This window comes from Bos indicus, chromosome 14 (assembly GCF_029378745.1).
Source record: "Bos indicus isolate NIAB-ARS_2022 breed Sahiwal x Tharparkar chromosome 14, NIAB-ARS_B.indTharparkar_mat_pri_1.0, whole genome shotgun sequence".
NCBI classification, from domain to species: domain Eukaryota; kingdom Metazoa; phylum Chordata; class Mammalia; order Artiodactyla; family Bovidae; genus Bos; species Bos indicus.
The window spans coordinates 65,161,750-65,182,972 of record NC_091773.1 but is presented as its reverse complement, the minus strand read 5'-3'; the positions used below and the strand labels follow the sequence as shown (position 1 = coordinate 65,182,972).

General features: G+C 35.4%; 1 protein-coding gene across 21 annotated transcripts in view; it reads left to right on the top strand.

Moving 5' to 3' along the window:
• The window catches only part of VPS13B (vacuolar protein sorting 13 homolog B), an 807,303-nt gene that overhangs the window by 387,797 nt on the left and 398,283 nt on the right, over positions 1 to 21,223 (top strand). For 20 of the 21 annotated variants that reach the window (XR_011570715.1, XR_011570716.1, XM_070803099.1 and 17 more), the window contains one exon: positions 11,409 to 11,629. Coding sequence is in view for 19 of the 21 variants with exons in the window: in XM_070803099.1 (XP_070659200.1) it covers positions 11,409 to 11,629 (221 nt within the window). In the remaining 2 variants the exon portion in view is untranslated. Of the gene's footprint in view, positions 1 to 8,227; positions 8,317 to 11,408; positions 11,630 to 21,223 lie in introns of those variants that run through there. The other variant, XM_070803112.1, reaches the window with a different exon arrangement.

The following is a 21,223-nucleotide window of genomic DNA, read 5'->3' as shown; positions in this document are numbered from 1 at the left end:
TAGTATACCATTTCATTTCCTCCATTGATTTTTTTTTTCCTATGCATTAAATAATGATGGATCTAAGAATTATTTTGTGCATTTGAATTTATCACACTCAACCTCAGATATACTTCAACTTAATTTTGCTAAATTATAAAATAATTATTTGAACATAGTTCTGTTCTCTCTTCCTTTCTGTTCATAGAAGTGTTATGTCTGTATGTGTTGTAACCCAGTCGTATAGTTTTATTTCCATTGTTCTGTGTAATTAACTGCTTTTCTTTGCCAGTCTCCAGTTTGTTTTCAGTGAGAGCTGCTCCACGTGTAGATGTATTTTTGATGTTTGTTGGGGAAGGTGAGTTCAGTGTCCTTTACTCTTCCATCCTGTTTGATATCCTCCTCGAATACCACGTTTTTTAATTCATCTATTGATAGACACTGAGCTTTCTTCTATATGTTGGGTATTGTGAATAATGCTCCTCTGAACATTGGGGTACACGTATCTTTTTCTAGTGGTCTTGTTTTTATTGGATCAATACCCTGAAGTGGAATAGCTAAATTGTGTTGTAGTTCCATTTTTAATTTTTTGAGGAGCTTTCATACTATTTTCCATAGTGTTTGTACCAATTTACATTCTCATCAACAGTGCACAAAAGGTTCCCTTTTGTCTGCATCCTCCCCAACACTTGTTATTGATGGTGTTTTTGATAACAGCTGTTCTGACAGGTGTGAGATGTCATCTCATTGTAGTTTTTATTTGCGTTTCCCTAATGGTTAGTTTTGTTGAGCATCCTTTCCTGTGTCTGTTGGCCATCTGTATGTCTCCTTTGGAAAAATGTCTATGCAGGTCCTCTGCCCATTTTTTTAATTAGATTGTTTTTATGATAGAGTTACTTGAGTTGTTCATGTATTTTGGAAGCTGTGGATTCGCAGTTTCTTGGAAGGAATGTAGCCTTGGATTGTTCCAACTGTTTGACATTTAAGCTTCTTTACTGAAGCTCTTGACAGTGTGTTTGGTTGTTTTTTTTTTTTTAAATGAGTTCTAGCCCTCATTGATAACTTTGTAAACTTTTAGTGATTCCTTTAATGCCTTTCCACTCCCTATAAAAGCTGTTAGAGACCAGTTTCCCTCCTGGCTCAGATGTTAAAGAATCTGCCTGCAATGCCAGAGACCTGGGCTTGATCCCTGGATTTGGAAGATCCCCTAGAGAAGGGGAAGGCAACCCACTCCAGTATTCTTGCCTGGAGAACTCCATGGACAGAGGAGCCTGGCGGGCTACAGTCTATGGGGTCACAGAGAGTCCGACAAGACTGAGTGCCTGATACTTTCACTTTCATGCTTTTCTCAAGGTTATTAAAGAATGAAAGGTTTCACTAAAGAATGAAAGCATTGACCACTTCCCATCCAAACAGGTTCCTGATGCAGGACTTTTATACTTAAAATTCACCTTCTAGAATATTTTTTTTCCTAAGTAACTTCATGCCTTTTGTCTCTATGAAATGCCATTTTACTTGAGTGGCTTTTCTGGACTATCCTATCTTAAACTGGCAGCACTCTGTTCTATTATCCTGCTTAATTGTTTGTAGAACATCTACAACTATCAAAATACTGTATTTCATTAAGATATTAGTTTATTATCCTTCTTTCCACAGCTAAAATGCAAGATCCATGAAAATAGTGAGGCTGTATTGTTCACTGCTCTCTCCCTAGGTCCTTGAATAACATTTGTTTTTACATTTAAAGTTGCTTAGCTGTGTCCAACTCTTTGCAACCCCATGGACTATACAGTCCATCGAATTCTCCAGGCCAGAATACTAGAGTGGGTAGCCTGTCCCTTCTCCAGGGTATCTTCCCAACCCAGGGATCAAACTCAGGTCTCCTGCATTGCAGGCAGATTCTTCACCAGCTGAGCCATAAGGGAAGCCCAAGAGTACTGGGGGGTAGCCTGTCCCTTCTCCAAGGGATTTTCCTGACCCAGGGATCAAACTGGGGTCTCCTGAATAACATCTAGTATATATTTATTTCAGTAAAGAACTTGTTTAACAAGTGAATCTACCTTACCTGAAATAAGTCTTTAGTCTGCTGTCATTGCTTAGGACCAACCAATTTTTATTCATTTGTCCATCTCTGTCCAACCATCCCTCCCTCCTTTTCTCCTTTCCTTCCTAGCTTCTTTCCCTCCTTCCTTCATAAAGTAAATATTTATTGAGTGCATACTATATTCTATGCACTATATTTTTAAGTAACTTGTTTCATAAATTATGTTTCTTATTTAAATGCCTGTCATATAAAAATGCTAACATTTCTTTCAGCTTACTCAGTTAACAGAATAAACCTGTTACATGGAAATCCAATGGAAGACTTTTAACCCTTGACATTCATTGATTCGTTTTTGAAATTCTTAACTTCTGGAATAACCACTTGCCTTGATTCATTTTCTGTGAATAATTGCTGCTTTTTTGAATATCTTTTGTGGGCTCTTTTCTCTATATACTTTGTTCTTCACAAATATAGCTTTACTAGATATTCTCATCTAGATCTATACTTAACCTATCACCTTTTCACTGATGGTTTACAAATCTATAAGATTTTTACATATCTGACTTCTTTCTTTCTTTTTTATATCCTTAGGTATCTGTTTGACCTAATTGTCCATCAGCTGGCAGTGAAAACATTATAGAATATTGTGTTAGAGAGTAACAGCTATTTTCAAAATTTGCTCTGTTCATTAATTTCACAGCTAAGACCCTGATCACACCTGTCAGCTTTAGCATGTTTTTAAATGGTTTCACCTGAGCTCCAGAGAATGGAGCCATATTTGAGGTGCCAAGTTATGGAGAAACATGATCTCCAGGACTCAGGTTTTCCTCCATACTGTTCCCTTCATTTTGAGATTTTCACAAAGTCATTGATTCAGATTCTTCATTTAGAATTTGGAATAGTTGTTTGAACTGAAAGAGTATGTCATCCATGAACTTCCTACCTTTCAAAAAAAGTATTTAAACAGTAATACTAAATATTAAAAGAAGTGAAATTTATCAAGGCTTTGCTTTTCAGATTTTTACAAAATACTTTTTTCTCCTTACTTTACTTTACTCATTATTCTTGTCTTTCCTTTTGTCACTAAGTTCATTCTTTTACTATAGTGAAGTAGTCCTCTCAATTGCAGTGAATGGAAACAGAATGGGTTGGCTTAGCGCTTCATGTGGAAACAGGAAAGAATTTAGGAATTATAATTTCTCCTCTAACAAAAAGGGGTAGTTAGAGCGCTCATTCTTACTGAAGTCTCTGGTGCGAAATCCAGCTCATTCTTCTGTGCAGGTAGTATTGTCAAGAAACCAGTTTATTAACTTAAGTAAATTGATATGCCTACTCTTAAAGTCAGTCGTGTAAAATGAACACACACATGTGTATCTTTTGTTCCTAACAAATGCTTATTTATTAGGAGAGTTATTTGCTATGTAGCAAATAACTTTTCTGTATTAGTCAGTCTTGGTTTTCATCTAATAGCAGTAAACAATTCTTTTGTAGAAGTCTTCGGAAGGTCCTAGATTTAGCTCAAATTGACTAAAATGACTAGCAAATCTTTTCTGTATTAGTCAGTCTTGGTTTTCATCTAATAGCAGTAAACAATTCTTTTGCAGAAGTCTTTGGAAGGTCCTAGATTTAGCTCAAATTGACTAAGATGACTACGTGTACTATGCGTTGTGTTAAGGAAAATGGTAAATGTATTCACTATTTAGAATGTCTGTTGTAAATCTTTTAAATATTTTTATTATTGTTGTAAATATAATATATCTGAAAATGTTTTGAAAAATGAATCATGTCTTAAGCATGTCTTAAGTTTGAGAGTACAGTGTTGGTAAACACGTATTCAAGTAAATAGCTTAATAAAGGATAATTGACTATTCAGTTATTTAAGAAAAAGCTAACATAGAAAACAACCAGTTAACCATAAAAAACAATACCCTATATTTATTTTTAAGTTATAATCTATATATCACTGAGAGTTGAGACCCAAGAAATATTTTATGATAATGCTTCCTTAATTATGTAGTTGTCTTTATATAATAAGTGAGGTGAGGCTTACCATTAGTTAGTGGTAAATCCCTTTAGAAAATACATAGAATTGTAGTATCTCTTGACAACCTATATAAACTGAGGGTATATCTTGTTAGTTGACCATATGACCTTAAACAGAGCATTGCTATAATTTTGACATTTCTTTTAAAACTGTTAAGTAGTTACTAATATATTAATTGCTGGGAGGACAGCGTGAAGCTTTGAGATTATTTTAGTTTTTTAAAAGCAATAATTGTTCTGGTTTTGCATTGTTTGTAATTGCAATCATAGGTTTTAAAGACTTAGAAAACAACAAGTATTATATGTCTTTATGTAGTAATGAAATGTTGATGGTTAATTTATTATTAAATCAGTAATAATTTTCAGAAATGAATAGTACTTAGCATTGAATGCTTGGATTTCTAGATGTAAAGAAAATACTTCTCTAATTTGAAATGAATTATCTATTTTTTCATTATTTAATAATCAGGTTTTAAATATAAATATTATTTTTTTAACTTTCATTAGTTTATACATTGAATACATTTTACATTTTCTAATACAAAGCAATGTTGTCTTCTAAATGTAGAAATTTGGTTACAGAGCAAATAAAATTATACCTTGCCCATTTTCATTTCCTTTTCTTCCGGGCATTTCAGCAGTTCCCTTCTGCCAGGAGAATTGATTAGGTTTTCTATTTTTTAAATGCCTTCATTACTCAGACATTTCCAATTTTTAAATTAACATCATGTAGAATTAAAGAAAGTCTTTTATCTCAACTGTCTTTATTTTTTTTTTATTTTATTTTTAAACTTTACATAATTGTATTAGTTTTGCCAAATATCAAAACGAATCCACCACAGGTATACACGTGTTCCCCATCCTGAACCCTCCTCCCTCCTCCCTCCCCATACCATCCCTCTGGGTCGTCCCAGTGCACCAGCCCCAAGCATCCAGCATCGTGCATCGAACCTGGACTGGCATCTCGTTTCATACATGCTATTTTACATGTTTCAATGCCATTCTCCCAAATCTTCCCACCCTCTCCCTCTCCCACAGAGTCCGTAAGACTGTTCTATACATCAGTGTCTCTTTTGCTGCCTCGTACACAGGGTTATTGTTACCATCTTTCTAAATTCCATATATATGCATTAGTATACTGTATTGGTGTTTTTCCTTCTGGCTTACTTCACTCTGTATAATAGGCTCCAGTTTCATCCACCTCACTAGAACTGATTCAAATGTATTCTTTTTAATGGCTGAGTAATACTCCATTGTGTATATGTACCATAGCTTTCTTATCCATTCATCTGCTGATGGGCATCTAGGTTGTTTCCATGTCCTGGCTATTATGAACAGTGCTGCGATGAACATTGGGGTACGTGTGTCTCTTTCCCTTCTGGTCTCCTCAATGTGTATGCCCAGCAGTGGGATTGCTGGATCATAAGGCAGTTCTATTTCCAGTTTTTTAAGGAATCTCCACACTGTTCTCCATAGTGGCTGTACTAGTTTGCATTCCCACCAACAGTGTAAGAGGGTTCCCTTTTTTTCCACACCCTCTCCAGCATTTATTATTTGTAGACGAAAGCATTTCCTCTAAAGTCAGAAACACGACAAGGGTGCCCACTTTCACCATTACTATTCAACATAGTTTTGGAAGTTTTGGCCACAGCAATCAGAGCAGAAAAAGAAATAAAAGGAATCCAAATTGGAAAAGAAGAAGTAAAACTCTCACTATTTGCAGATGACATGATCCTCTACATAGAAAACCTTAAAGACTCCACCAGAAAATTACTAGAACTAATCAATGACTATAGTAAAATTGCAGGATATAAAATCAACACACAGAAATCACTTACATTCCTATACGCTAATAATGAGAAAACCGAAAGAGAAATTAAGGAAACAATTCCATTCACCATTGCAACGGAAAGAATAAAATACTTAGGAATATATCTACCTAAAGAAACTAAAGACTATATATAGAAAACTATAAAACACTGGTAAAAGAAATCAAAGAGGACACTAATGGAGAAATATACCATGTTCATGGATTGGAAGAATCAATATAGTGAAAATGAGTATACTACCCAAAGCAATTTATAGATTCAATGCAATCCCTATCCAGCTACCAACAGTATTCTTCACAGAGCTAGAACAAATAATTTCACAATTTGTATGGAAATACAAAAAACCTCAAATAGCCAAAGTGATCCTGAGAAAGAAGAATGGAACTGGAGGAATCAACCTACCTGACTTCAGGCTCTACTACAAAGCCACAGTTATCAAGACAGTATGGTACTGGCACAAAGACAGAAATATAGATCAATGGAACAAAATGGAAAGCCCAGAGATAAATCCACACACATATGGACACCTTATCTTTGACAAAGGAGGCAAGAATATACAATGGATTAAAGACAATCTCTTTAACAAGTGGTGCTGGGAAATCTGGTCAACCACTTGTAAAAGAATGAAACTAGAACACTTTCTAACACCATACACAAAAATAAACTCAAAATGGATTAAAGATCTAAACGTAAGACCAGAAACTATAAAACTTCTAGAGGAGAACATAGGCAAAACACTCTCTGACATACATCACAGCAGGATCCTCCATGACCCACCTCCCAGAATATTGGAAATAAAAGCAAAAATAAACAAATGGGACCTAATTAAACTTAAAAGCTTCTGCACATCAAAGGAAACTATTAGCAAGGTGAAGAGGCAGCCTTCAGAATGGGAGAAAATAATAGCAAATGAAGCAACTGACAAACAACTAATCTCAAAAATATACAAGCAACTCCTACAGCTCAACTCCAGAAAAATAAATGACCCAATCAAAAAATGGGCCAAAGATCTAAATAGACATTTCTCCAAAGAAGACATACAGATGGCTAACAAACACATGAAAAGATGCTCAACATCACTCATTATCAGAGAAATGCAAATCAACTGTCTTTAAATCAATTTAATGCTAAGTGGTTTGGGGAAAAAGTGTCAGCAGTTTTGGCTTATTTACGTTTGTAGAAAACAGTGTATCTGTTTCCAAATTGTTAACCTTTGCAATTAGCAATAAGATATTCCTGATTCCACTAATCATATATGAAATAAAAATCTACCTGAGTGGTACTGTATTGTTGGACATGGGGAAAGACATAAGGAGTAGAGGAAGGCACTTTTGTTTTTGTTTCTAAAGATACTTGATGAAGATTATGAGAAGAAAGAAAACAGAGCGAGTGTCTCTAATATTAACCAACTTTCTTCATTTTCCATATTGATGTTTATAAGGTTATTTACCTAGGCACAAAGTATATACACTTTTTCCTGTAGGAAAGTACAGTATCTTTAGAAAGGGAAAGACTGATTTTCTTTCCAGAATATCGATCCCTGCCCACCAATATTGAAGATTGTAAATTACATGTATATAATCAGGTCTATATAAATAGTCACTGTTCAGTGACCCCAACATTGATAATAAGATTGTCAAAATGTACATATATAGGTTTTTGTTTTTATTTTTGTTTTGCTCTAGATAGTGCTTTCTTTTGTTATCCAAATCGGTCCTTTATTTTACGCTTTGTGTTGTGCAAAACCAGCAATGTGTGATACTGTGTAAGGAAATCCATACCATGTAATTTTTATAATTTCACTTAGTTTTAAGTTACTATTATCTAATCAAGTTCCCCTTCCCAATTGTTGACATGTATCACATAGTCTCACATTGAATTTATTTATTAATTTTGTCCTAAAGCTTTGTCATATTCACTCTCTTTTACATTTTTTTGTACAAAGTAGTTCAGTATTTGATTATCATTTTTCTGAGAATTAATTTATCACTAATCTTTTCTCTGTTGATAATATAGACGTTTTACAAATTCACACAGAAATGGAATTGTCAGCCTTTTTTCTTTTTCTTGTTTTTTAGACAATTGTTAGACATTTTCTGAATTCTTCCAGCAATAAATAATTTTTCTGAAATAATCTTGAAGGTCTCAGAATAGTACATGGTCCTGGTCTGTCATGGTCTGTCATATTTTAACAACTCCTCATACAGTATATTGCCAATGTTGTAAATAGATGAGGTGCTTTTATTTATTTATTTATTTTTATTGTGTGTGTGTGTTTAAAAGGAATAGTTGTGCAATAATGATGTGTTATGTTTTGGTTATTTTTTCACAGTGATTAATTGTGGGGATGTTTGTCATTACACATTAAGATCTCATCTTCTAGGTAAAATGTGCTTTTTAAAATAGATTATCTGCTTGCTAAATAAATGAATGTAAAGTATTATGTTAAAAGGTTCTGTTTAAGACTTAGAAAATGGTATACCAAATTTCAACTTATGGTCTGATTCCAAAGAAGAAGCAGACACATATCTAAGGTAGTACCAGTGTCATTTGGAATTCTTTTTTTCAATTTCATGAATTTAAGTGTGGTGTTTTTTAATCCAACATAATCATCATTTAGCATTTCTTGGATAACATAAAATTTGAAAGACTTTATATAGCTCTCTACCAATTTTAAAATATGTAGCTTGAAATAATTCCAAAATATTTTAAGACAATTTGGCAAAGCCTTTATTTTGTAAATAGCATGGAAACTTGTGTAGATTTTTAAACAATTTCAGAATTAGTTACAGATGATTTAAAGTTGGTCATTCTTCTTGAGGGCAAAATATTTTAAGTCTTATGACAGGCAGAGTACCACAGTGCTAACCACATATTATTATGCAGTTTTCATCGTTTCCAAATTATTGTGGACTGTTGTGTAGCTACAATTATATTATTATTCGAGTCTCAACTTGAAAGTTTCCAGGTTTAATAGTATTAGCTTCTTGCTTAAGACATTTTGAATGTTCAAACCTACGAGAATCTATCTTGTAGTACCCCTTCAATATCACCATTCACTATTCAAATGCGTATTTATAATTTTAATATATATATCTTGAACATGATCTACTTAGTTATTCACTTAATCTTTTCTTTTTCCTTACCAAAAAAATAATATGAACCTAAAAGTACAGTATGATCCTAGTTTCAACTCAGTTGAAACTAGGCCCGTTTCATGGCTCAGTACTCATGGCCAACACTATAAGGGAGAAAAAAAGGAAATAGAATAATAGTAATAGTGTATATTCCTGGGAGTAGCAAGATGGAAGGTGAATTATGACTGGTTTTGACTTTTTTTCCTTTATATATTTTCTAAGTTATTTTCAGTGAGGTACTAGTACCTCTCTGATTAGAAGATAAATATTTTTAATTTATTTTGAAACAATCCAGATTCTTGAAGTCTGTATTATCCTATCTCTGTTGACAAGTCTTGTTTGACTATGCTAAAGCCTTTGACTGTGTGGATCACAACAAACTGTGGAGAATTCTTAAAGAGATGGGAATACCAGCCCACCTTACCTATCTCCTGAGAAACCTGTATGCAGGTCAAGAAGCAGCAGTTAGAACCAGACATGGAACAACAGACGAGTTCAAAATTGGGAAAGAAGTACATCAAGGCTATATACTGTCACCCTGCTTATTTAACTTATATACAGAGTACATCATGGGAAATGCCAGGTTGGATGAAGCACAAGCTGTAATCTAGATTGCCAGGAGAAATATCAACAGCCTCAGATAGGCACATGATTCTACTTTAATGGCAGAAAGTGAAGAGGAACTAAAGATCCCTTGATGAGAATAAAAGAGGAGAGTGAAAAAGCTGACTTAAAACTCAGCTTTCAAAAAACTAAGATCATGACATCTTGTCACATCACTTCATGTCAAATAGGGGAAAATGTGGAAACAGTGACAGACTATTTTTTTGGGCCCCAGTATCACGGCGAATGGTGACTGCAGGACTGCAGCAATGAAATTAAAAGACTCTTACTCCTTGGAAGGAAAGCTATGACTAAAAGCAGAGACATCATTTTGCCGACAAACATCCGTATAGTCAAAGCTGTGGTTTTTTCAGTAGTCATGTACAGATGTGAAAGTTGGAGCATAAAGAAGGCTGAGTGCCAAAGAATTGATGCTTTCGAGCTGTGGTACTGGAGAAGACTCTTTGAGTTCCTCCAACAGCAAGGAGATCAAAACAGTCAATCCTGAAAAAAATCAATCCTGAATATTCATGGGAAGGACTGACGATGAAACTGAAACTCTAATACTTTGGCCACCTGATGCCAGCTGACTCAATGGAAAAATACCCTGATTATGGGAAAGATTGAGAGCAGGAGCAGAAGCAGGCAATAGAGGATGAGATGGTTAAATAGCCTCACTGACTCGATGGACATGAGTTTCAGCAAGCTCTAGGAGATGGTGAAGGATAGAGGAGCCTGGGAGGCTACAGTTCATAGGGTCACAAAGAGTTTGACAACTTGGCAACTCAACAACAACAACATACTAAGAAGCGCTAGTAGTTTTTCAGAGTCAAAAAGACAAGTCATATGAACATATTTTCCATCAAATTGGCATCATAGTATTCAGTGTATATAAATGTTCTAATACAAGTACACTTTTAAATTCTATTTCATGAAGCATTTTACTGGTAGCCACAATTGTAAAAAAGATGGCTTATCTCATTAATTTATACTGACAGTTCTTTTCTCTGATAAATTTATAAAAGAAAAAAGTTTAAAACAACAAAATTTTGCTCTTAACCTTGAAATGTATGAATACTTATTTTTTAAATCAAATATGTGTGTGTGTGTGTATGTATATATCCTTTTATACGTATGTAAGGGTATCCAACTGAAGATGTGGATATGCATCCTGAGTTTTAACCTGCAGAGATTTCTGATTAAGTAGGTCTGAAGTAGAAACCAGGAGTCTGTATTTTATATTAGCATCTGCATGATTCTGATGCAGAAATTCCAACAGACCATAGTAAATTATTTATTTGTCATTATTCTGCAGTCAGATCATGGGCCACATTTAGTCCATTTTCTTAATTTAACACATTTTTTATGGTCTCCAAGGTACATACATCCCACAAGTTGCACTGTGCAACCCACTAGTAAACCAGTGAGGGAATACAAAGTTAGAACTTGTGTTTACATTTTTATCTCATTCCTTAATTTCTATTTTTTCTTTTATAATGCACCTTAATTATTGATATAGTAGTATGTATAATACAAATATTAAGAAGTAACCCTTCTATAGCCTGTGAACTATTTAACATGTTGGTCTATGATATAATGTATGTTTTTTTATGATGCCATATTAAGTGTTTTCTATTTCAAATATTGATAGTAGACAATATTTGATAATATTTGATAGTAGATAATATCGATAGTAGACATCTTAATATCAAATGACAGTTAACTATATTTTTGTATGTCTGCCTCCCTAACCCCTTTTGTCCCTATTATCAGGTGATGCTTTTCCTTGGACAATCAGCTTGCATCATTTCAGCATATATACCCTTTTTGGAAAACAAGTGACACTTTGCCTAGTGGAACCCATGGGTTGTACCTCTACACTAGCTGTTACATCCCAAAAATTGCTTGCTACAGGACCTGATATGAGGCATTCATTTGTTGTCTGTCTGCATGTTGACCTAGAGTCACTTGAGATAAAATGCTCAAACCCCCAGGTAGGTACATTTGATTTATGAAAGGAAATTTAAAATAACGTGATTTAAGAACAATTGTTACCCATTTTGTTGAAGGGTTTCTTTCTGTTAAGTGTCCTAAATTATTTTTAACAAGGCCATCAAGATCAGAATGGTTAGATTAAGTATTGCTTTGAAGTTCTCTCAAGTTTTGTAATTTAAACTCTTCTGAAAATGTAATGGTGGCAGCATAAATGCATTTTTTGGCTGATGGAATGAAATCAGTTGCAGATGTAAGGTTTTTAAACAGTGAAGAACTACTTTACTGTCAGATTGGAAGAGTCTGTTGAAGTGATCACATGTAATTTCTAATCAGATTCTCACTCAGAACTTCGTTTGCTCAACATGTAGTATTTTTATTTTAAATCACTGTTGACTGTTTAAAAAAGGCATTTGTTAATCATTTAACATTCCAGTTGGAATAGACCAAACATGTATATTTGACAGTTTTATAATTTAGTATGAGCTCAGGTCTCCTGGGTTTGTACAAATTATTAATTGCATACAATTTAATACTTGTTTCTTTGACCCCAAGCAAACTCTAATACAATTTCCACTCAGATTGTCAATGTTGAATAATATTTGAAGTTATATTTTTAAAACAATGCTTTAAAATTTTTATTGGATTTGACAGATCAATGTTGATAAATCTTTGTTTATCCCAGCATTAGTAGTTACAAGCCAGTTTTAAAAGTGTCTTTCTTTTAAATTAATTAATTAGTTTTTTTTTAACTTTACAATATTCTGTTGGTTTTGCCATACATTGACATGAATCTGCCATGGGTGTACATGTGTTCCCCATCCTGAACCCCCCTCCCACCTCTCTCCCCATCTCATCCCTCTGGGTCATCAAAAAAATATAAGTGTCTTTTAAAGTGGGTTCAAATATTATTCTGTATTTTATAGAGCCTCATTACTGATACCATTCTCCTCCTTTCTCCTCTTCTCTTTGCCTCACTCCACATACTATATATTAAACAGTTTGGCTTAATTTTTATATATATTTGTGCATTTTGACAAAATCAGACCTGCTAATATCTTGGTGATGGCCTTATAAAAATGCATATAGTTAGAATTATGATAAAGCAGATATATTAAACTAATAGCTTATCCAATATTACAAAAGTAATTTCTTTTATAATCAGGGAGGCCTGGCATGCTGCAATTCATGGGGTCGCAAAGAGTAGGACACAACTGAGCAACTGAACTGAATAAATCTTTGAACATTAGTAAATATACCAGTTTAATAGCCATTTGCCATTCTATTATGACCCATAGTGGAATAAAAGAGAATAATTATGAAATGACTTACCCTCTCAAATTATTCTTTGAATGCTGCTTCTGATGGTTCTTGAAACTCATTTCCTAGCAGAAGAAAAACTGTTCTTGGTTGAGTTTTGTCCCCCATAAAATATATGTTGAATTGCTAACATCTAGTATCTCATTGTGTGACCTTATCTGTTAATTGGATAGAGATAATCAAGTTAAGGCAGAAGTAAATGGAGAAGGAAATGGCAACCCACTCCAGTATTCTTGCCTGGAGAATCCTAGGGACGGGGGAGCCTCGTGGGCTTCTGTCTATGGGGTCGCACAGAGTCGGACATAACTGAAGTGACTCAGCAGCAGCAATCAAGTTAAAATGAAGTCCTTAGGGTGAGCCCTCATACACTGTTGATATCCTTATAAAAGGGAAAATTAGATAAACAGAGGAAGTTGATGTGAAGATACAGAGGGAGAGTGCCTTGTGAATGGAGACAGAGATTGGACTGATCCAGCTGAAAGCCAAAGAACAGCAGAATTGTTGGCTACAATCAAAAAAATAAGAGGCATGAAGGAGTCTTCTGAGTCCCAGATCATGGCCCTGCTGATACCTTGTATAGGGACTCTCTATTATCTCCAGAACCATGAAACTATAAATTTCTGTTGTTTTAAGCCACTCACTTTCTGACACTTTCATATGCCGGCTCTAGCAAGCAGATTGTAGAGAGACAGGTTCACTTTTGTTAGATCCTTTATCACAGAAGGTGTTAAATGGGGGAAAATAGATTTAGTTTAGTTCTACCATAGTAACAGAAGCCCACCTTGGCCTATCTATCCTATTAATTATTTCAGTATACTCCAGGGGAAAAAAGCAAAAACTAACAATATAAATTGATGTTTCTAATTTGTTTTTTAAATAATTGAATTGCAAAAAGGACTTAAAAACAGCTATCAAAATTTTCTTAATGAGGTGTAAAGGAAAGGATACTGAAAGAAAAAGTTAAGAATTCATAATGGAGAAGTAAAGTATAAAAACAAATCGGATTTGAGAATTGAAAATACAATATATGAAAAAAAATACTGTCTAAGGTTACAGGTGGTCTGCATGTGACAGAAGAGTCACTGAACTTGAACATAGAGCATAGAAAGTATTGAATTTGAAAAACAGAAAAAAAGGATACTTTAAAAAAGATCAAAGCTTAGTGGCTGTGGGACAAAACGTTCAAATATATATGTAATTGGAATTCCAGAAGGTAAGGAGAAAAAGCTGGAGCCAGAAAAATATTAACAAATAATTGTCCAAAATTTCAGAAAGAGGTAGGCTTTTAGGTATTCAGGAAGTTCACTTAGTCTCAAGTTTATCTTTGAGAATAAACTCAAAGGAAAACCTGTTTGGAGACATTGTGATTAAAATACTGAAACAAGAAAGACAAACTTTTAAAAAAACCTTGAAAGCAGCTATAAGAAGATACATATATACACTTTAACAATGATTTGAATGACTGCATATTTCTCATTTTAAATGATAGACAACAGAAGACATTGGAATTATACATTTAAAATGCTTACAGAAAAGCACTCTCAAGCCAGTGTGTGTGTCCACAGAAACAAAAGTGAAATAAAGACACTGTGCTGCTGTTGCTGCTGCTAAGTCTCTTCAGTCGTGTCCGACTCTGTGCGACCCCATAAACGGCAGCCCACCGGGCTCCCCCGTCCCTGGGATTCTCCAGGCAAGAACACTGGAGTGGGATGCCATTTCCTTCTCCAATGCATGAAAGTGAAAAGTGAAAGTGAAGTCGCTCAGTCATGTCCAACTCTTAGCGACCCCATGGACTGCAGCCCACCAGGCTCCTCCGTCCATGGGGATTTCCAGGCAAGAATACTGGAGTAGGGTGCCATCGCCTTCTCCGAAAGACATTGTAGAGGAGGGAAAACTAAGAAAATTTGCTACCAGCAGCTCTGCTTTATAAGAAATACTGAAGGAAGTTCTATATGTTAAAAGGGAATGATACTAGATGAAAACTTGAATCTTCAGAAATAAAGAAAACCACCAGAAATAATAAATAGCTTAATAAATCTTTCTTAAAAGCTGCTTTAAAAAAATATGTATGACTGTTGAAAGCAAATGTATAACACTGACTGCTAGAGCTTTCAATGTATATAGATATAATATACAAGAAAATTTCATCATTAAGGGAACCTATAGTGGTTTTTAAATTTCTAAATATTTCATGAAGTGTTACAGTGTAACTTTAGATTGTGAAAGTTTTTATGTATATATTTTAGTTTCTTAGTGAAGTGAAAGTCCCTCAGTTGTGTCCAGGTCTTTGCCACCCCATGGACTATATACAGTCCATGGAATTCTCAAGGCCAGAATACTGGAGTGGGTAGCCTTTCCCTTCTGCAGGGGCTCTTCCCAACTCATGGATCAAACCCAGGTCTCCCACAGTGCGGGTGGATTCTTTACCAGCTGAGCCTAAAATAAAGTAAAAATACAAAGAGATACAGACAAACACCAATAGATAAAATGAAATACTAAAAAAAATTCAAATAATCTAAAGAAAGAAGACATGATAACAGAGTTACATAACACAGGGTGGAAATAGAAAACAAAAAAATAAAATTACAGGGCTGAACCCAGTTTAACAAGTATTACGTTAAAGGTTATGATCTTAACTGGTGGAGTGTTAGACCAGGATTCAGCAGATTAAGGCCTGTAGGCAAATTAGACTACACCCACAGTTTTGCGTATTGTCCAAGAATGCCATCATACTGTGCGTGCATACTAAGTTGCTTCAGTGGTGTCTGACTCTTTGCGACCCTTTGGATCATAGCCCATCAGGCTCCTTTGTGCATGGGATTCTCCACACCAGAACTACTAAAGTGGGTTGCCATGCCCTCCTCCAGGGCATCTTCTGGATCCAGGGATCGAACCCAAGTCTCTTACATCTTCTGCATTGGCAGGTGGGACCACTACAGCCACAGAATGAAGTAACAGCAAGGGAGAACACTATGGCTTAAGAAGTATAGAATGTTTACTATTTGGCCATTTACAGAAAATTTGCTGATCCCTGGTCTAGCTGCTCCTAATAGAGTAGTGATAAAGCAGCACTCTACTATACATTGCATAATAGGGAAACACTTGAAATATTAAGAAACAATATAAATACATGTATAGGAAAATGTACAAACAGTATAAGAAAGATGGATTTGTTTATTTTAACATCAAATAAAATAAACATAAAGGAATGTTCTCAGAGATAAAGGAAATGAAAGAAAAATGGACAGAATTAAAGGAAAAATAGGTAATTCTATTTAGTCATATTAGGAAATTATCCCATCTCTCTCAGTGATTGTTAAAGAATTAGATGAAAAAAAAATAATTGGAGATATAGAAGATATGAAAAATACTTGTGAACCCACTTTCATCTAATTAACATTTATAGAACACTATTCAACAACCATGGAATGCATATTATTTTCATATATGCATGGTCTCATTGTATGAAGAGAATTAAAATCAGTATATTAACCATAGTCGAATTATATTAGATATCAATAATTAGGAAAACTATAAATATCTGGACATTAAACAATAACTCATAAAGGAAAGTGAGAAACCACAGTTCAGTTCAGTCACTCAGTCGTGTCCGACTCTGCGACCCCATGAATTGCAGCACGCCAGGCCTCCCTGCCCATCACCAACTCCCGGAGTTCACTCAAACTCATGTCCATTGAGTTGGTGAAACCACATGTCATACGTAATTGCAAAATATTGAATTGTTTTCCACTAAGATCAAGAAAAACACAGGATGCCTTCTTTCATCACCTCTATGTCATACTGACCATCTTAGCCATTGCAATTAAAAAGAAATAACCAAGCAAAAGAAAGAATAAGACTAGAGATGAAAGAGGTAAAACTCTCCCTTTTTTCATATGATCAAATATGTTACAGAAATTCCCCGAGGAATTAAGAAGCTATTACTAGGACTAATAAACTTATTATGATTGTAGAAGACAAGATTAATGTCTAAAAACCAATTGTATTTTTCTGTACTAGCAGCCAAAAATTGGAAAATGGAATAATGAATCAGTTCCGTTTACATTGATGCCAGTAAACGTACACAAATGAATTTAACAAAACATGTCCAAGATCTCTACCTTGAAAACCACAAAACACTGCTGAGAGAACTTGAACGTCTAACTGGAGAGAGATACCTGTTCATAGATTAGAAGACAACATTGTTAAGATGGCAGCTATCCTGAAATTGACCTAGATATTGGGTATAATCAGGTTTAAAAACATTTTCTCCTTGAAAGTATCATTAAGATAGCAGATATCCAGACATTTGGAAGAAGTATAGCAACACCTTTATCAAACTGTTACCAGAATTTTAAGAAATCCTTTCTAATCGATAACATAAAGATAGGGCAATAAATAAAATAATATCAGTACACATAATGGGGAAAAGATTAGTATCACACAAGATGTATGACTGGTCAGTAAACACATGAAAAGATGTTTATCATTATTCAACAGGGGAAATAAAACAAGAAGACATAACACTATACACCTATTAGATTGGCTGAAATTTAAAAGATGAAGTATTGTGAACCAACTAGAGCTCTTTGTGTACTAATGATGGGAATTACATAACAGCTTTGGAAACAACTTGAAAGTTCCGGGGGGGGAGGGTGGGGAAAATTACTATACAACCAACCCAGTCATTCCTTCCTAAGTATTTCTTCAGAGAAACAAAAACATACATGCATACAGAGACTTTTACATTGGTGTATTTAACAGCTTTATTTATATAGCCCCAAGCCAAACATCACCCAAATGTTCATTGAAAGTGAAAGTGAAGTCGCTCAGTCGTGTCTTTGCCACCCAATGGACTGTAGTCCACCAGGCTCCTCCGTTCTTGGGATTCTCCAGGCAAAAGTACTGGAGTGGGTTGCCGTTTCCTTCTCCAGGGGATCTTCCCGATCCAGGGATCAAACCCAGGTCTCCTGCACTGCAGGCAGATGCTTTACCCTCTGAGCCACCAGGGAAGACCCTAAATGTTCATTAGTAAGTGAATTAAAGAAATTCTATCCTATCCTATCCATACAATGTAATACCATTCAGCCATAAAAAAGACAAGTTATTGATAAAATGTAAAATTATGGAAGAGTATTACAAGCATTACACTGAGTGAAGGATCCCAGACCTAAAAGTCCTTACTGTATAATTCCACTTATATATAATGTTATGATAATAAACCACTACATTGTGACAGAAAGTAGGTTGATTGTTGCCTGAAGGTAGGGCAGGAATAGGGAAGGAGAAGGGAATGATAGGAAGGATAGATTATAAAGGGATATGAAGAAACTTTTGGCTGTAATAAGAAAGTTTTTTATTCATAGTTTATATTTAGTAGCAGCTCAGTGAAAGTTGCTCACTCATGTCTGTCTCTTGGCGACCCAATGGACTGTAGTCCATGGTATTCTCCAGGCTAGAATACTGGAGTGGGTAGCTTTTCCCTTCTCCAGGGGATCTTCCCAATCCAGGGATCAAACCCAGGTCTCCCACATTGCAGGCAGATTCTTTATCAGCTGAGCCACAAGGGAAGCCCAGTAGTAACTCAATCCCTACATAATAGACATATATATATAGAGAGAGAGAGATGGAATCTAGAAAAATAGTAGTGATGAACCTATTTGCAGGGATGGAATGATGACACAGACATAGAGTACACACTTGCGGACACAGCAGGGGAAACGAGGTGGGATGAACTGAGAAAGTAGCGTTGACATATGTACTCCATCATATGTGAAATAGCTAGCTAGTGGGAAGCTGTATAACACAGGGAGCCCAGCCTGATGCTTGGTAATGACCAGGAGAGGTGGGATGGGAGGTAGGAGGGAGGCTCAAGAGGAAGGGGATATATATATTTATATACATAATTTATATATATATATAATTATGACTGATTCATGTTGTATGGCAGAAACCAATACAGCATTGTAAAGCAATTACTCTCCCATTAAAAATTAAAAAAAAAAAAATAGCTTACTGCTACTTGGAGTTATCTACCAGAGACCTTATATTTTGAAGACTTATTTTAGTATTCATTGTAGCCTTGGAAGGATTATCCTACTCCACATAATCTCATTATCCATAGCTATCCCATCTAAGGATGAATTCTACTCCTGTTAGTGTTTTAGCCTCAGACTATAAAAGACCCTGATGCTGGGAAAGATGGAAGGCAAAAGGAGTAGGGGCCAGTGGAGGATGAGGTAGTTAGATAGCATCACCAGCTCAATGGACATGAATTTGAGCAAACTCTGGGAGATAATGGAGGATGGAGGAGCCTGGCATGCCACAGTCCATGGAGTTCTAAAGAGTCACATACGACTTAGTGACTCAACAACAGCAACTACTATTATTATTAATTTTTTTTCTTTTACTTTGATATATATGAGTATATATATATGTGAGTATATATATATATATGAGTCATATATATATATATATATATGAGTATATATATCAAAGTAAAAGAAAAAAAAAATAGTGGGGCTTCCCTGATAGCTCAGTTGGTAAAGTATTTGCCTGCAATGCAGGAGACCCTGGTTCAATTCCTGGGTTGGAAGATCCACTGGAGAAGAGAGAGGCTACCGACTCCAGTGTTCTTGGGCTTCCTTGTGGCTCAGCTGGTAAAGAATCCGCCTGCAATGTGGGAGACCTGGGTTTGATCCCTGGGTTGGGAAGACCCCTTGGAGAAGGGAAAGGCTACCCACTCCAGTATTCTGGCCTGGAGAATTCCATGGACTGTATAGTCCATGGGGTCACAATGAGTCAGACACGACTGAATGACTTTCACTTTCACTTCACTTTCACATGGAATAGTATGGTGATTTCTGTGAGTCTTATTAAAGGTAAGACTGTGGCTCAAAACTAGAGCTCTGGAATATCTCCTTTAGATATTCACCTTGTTTAGAATTAAGCTCATGTTTTATTGTTGTTTAAAGCAGTTCTAAGCCAAGTCATCACATAAATAACTTATTTTTGGCCTGGTATTCCCTTATTATGTCTGCTCTTTTCTTTCTGCATTTCCTCAATCACTTGATATCTAGGGGCTCCTTGCTGCTGCTCCCCAAACACCAAAGACTTTTTTTTTTCTTTTGAGAAATAAATGAAGGCTGAAAGAACCTCATACCCTGAGAATCCCTTTGTACCCAAAATGTAATGAATTCTATGAATTTAATTCCACTTTTCTTTCTTGATGAGTCCTAACAAACCAACTTCTGTTAAACTGCTACCAACTGCTATATCCAAAATTGATCACAAGGTTGTTGGGAACTTCAAGTGAGATATTTATGAAAATAACTTTGCAAGTTCTGAATAAATGTATAAATGTCATTTTGTATAAATGTCATTTTGATAGTTTAGATTGACTGATATAAAATTTGAGATCCTGTATGTAAATTATCTTGAATATCCCTGATGGAATGTGGCAGTATTCCTGAAGGGACTGGAAGCTACAAAACTGTACAGCACTTTGAAGAATCAATTACTCAAAGATTTGTTGTTGATTTTTGTAGTTCGGTTGCTAAGTCCTGTCTGACTCTTTTGGTGACCCCATAGCTCTTCTGTCGGTGGAGTTTACCAGGCAAAAATAGTGGAGTGGGTTGCCATTTCCTTCTCCAGGGGATCTTCTGACCCAGGAATCGAACTTGTGTTTCCTGCTTGGCAGGTGGACTCTACCATGGAGCCACTAGGGAAGCCCAATTAAACAGACATCTGCATAATAAATAGATAAGTTAGATAAGGAAGGTTTGGTTGTTTTTTCTTTTCTTTCCAATTTTAATAAGTCTTTGACTTAAAATTTTAAACCACACTATCAAACATGTATTGAGAGGATAAAGCAATAAAACACTGGTTAATACACTGAACCAATGGTACAAGTTTGAATTTGAGACTACATGTAGTTTTTAAGTATGGAGGAGCCTAGTAGGCTGCAGTCCATGGGGTTGTGAAGAGTCGGACACAACTGAGCAACTTCAGTTTCACTTTTCACTTTCATGCGTTGGAGAAGGATATGGCAACCCACTTCAGTGTTCTTGCCAGGAGAATCCCAGAGATGGCGGACCCTGGTGGGCTACTGTTTCTGGGATCACACAGTCTTTGGGATCGCACAGAGTCGGACACGACTGAAGCGACTTAGCAGCAGCAGCAGCATAGCCTATTACATCTCCATAGCTCTGGAAATTGCTTCATTAGGAATCTATGAAGGCAAACACATTATGTCTAATCGCTGAACGATTTACTTG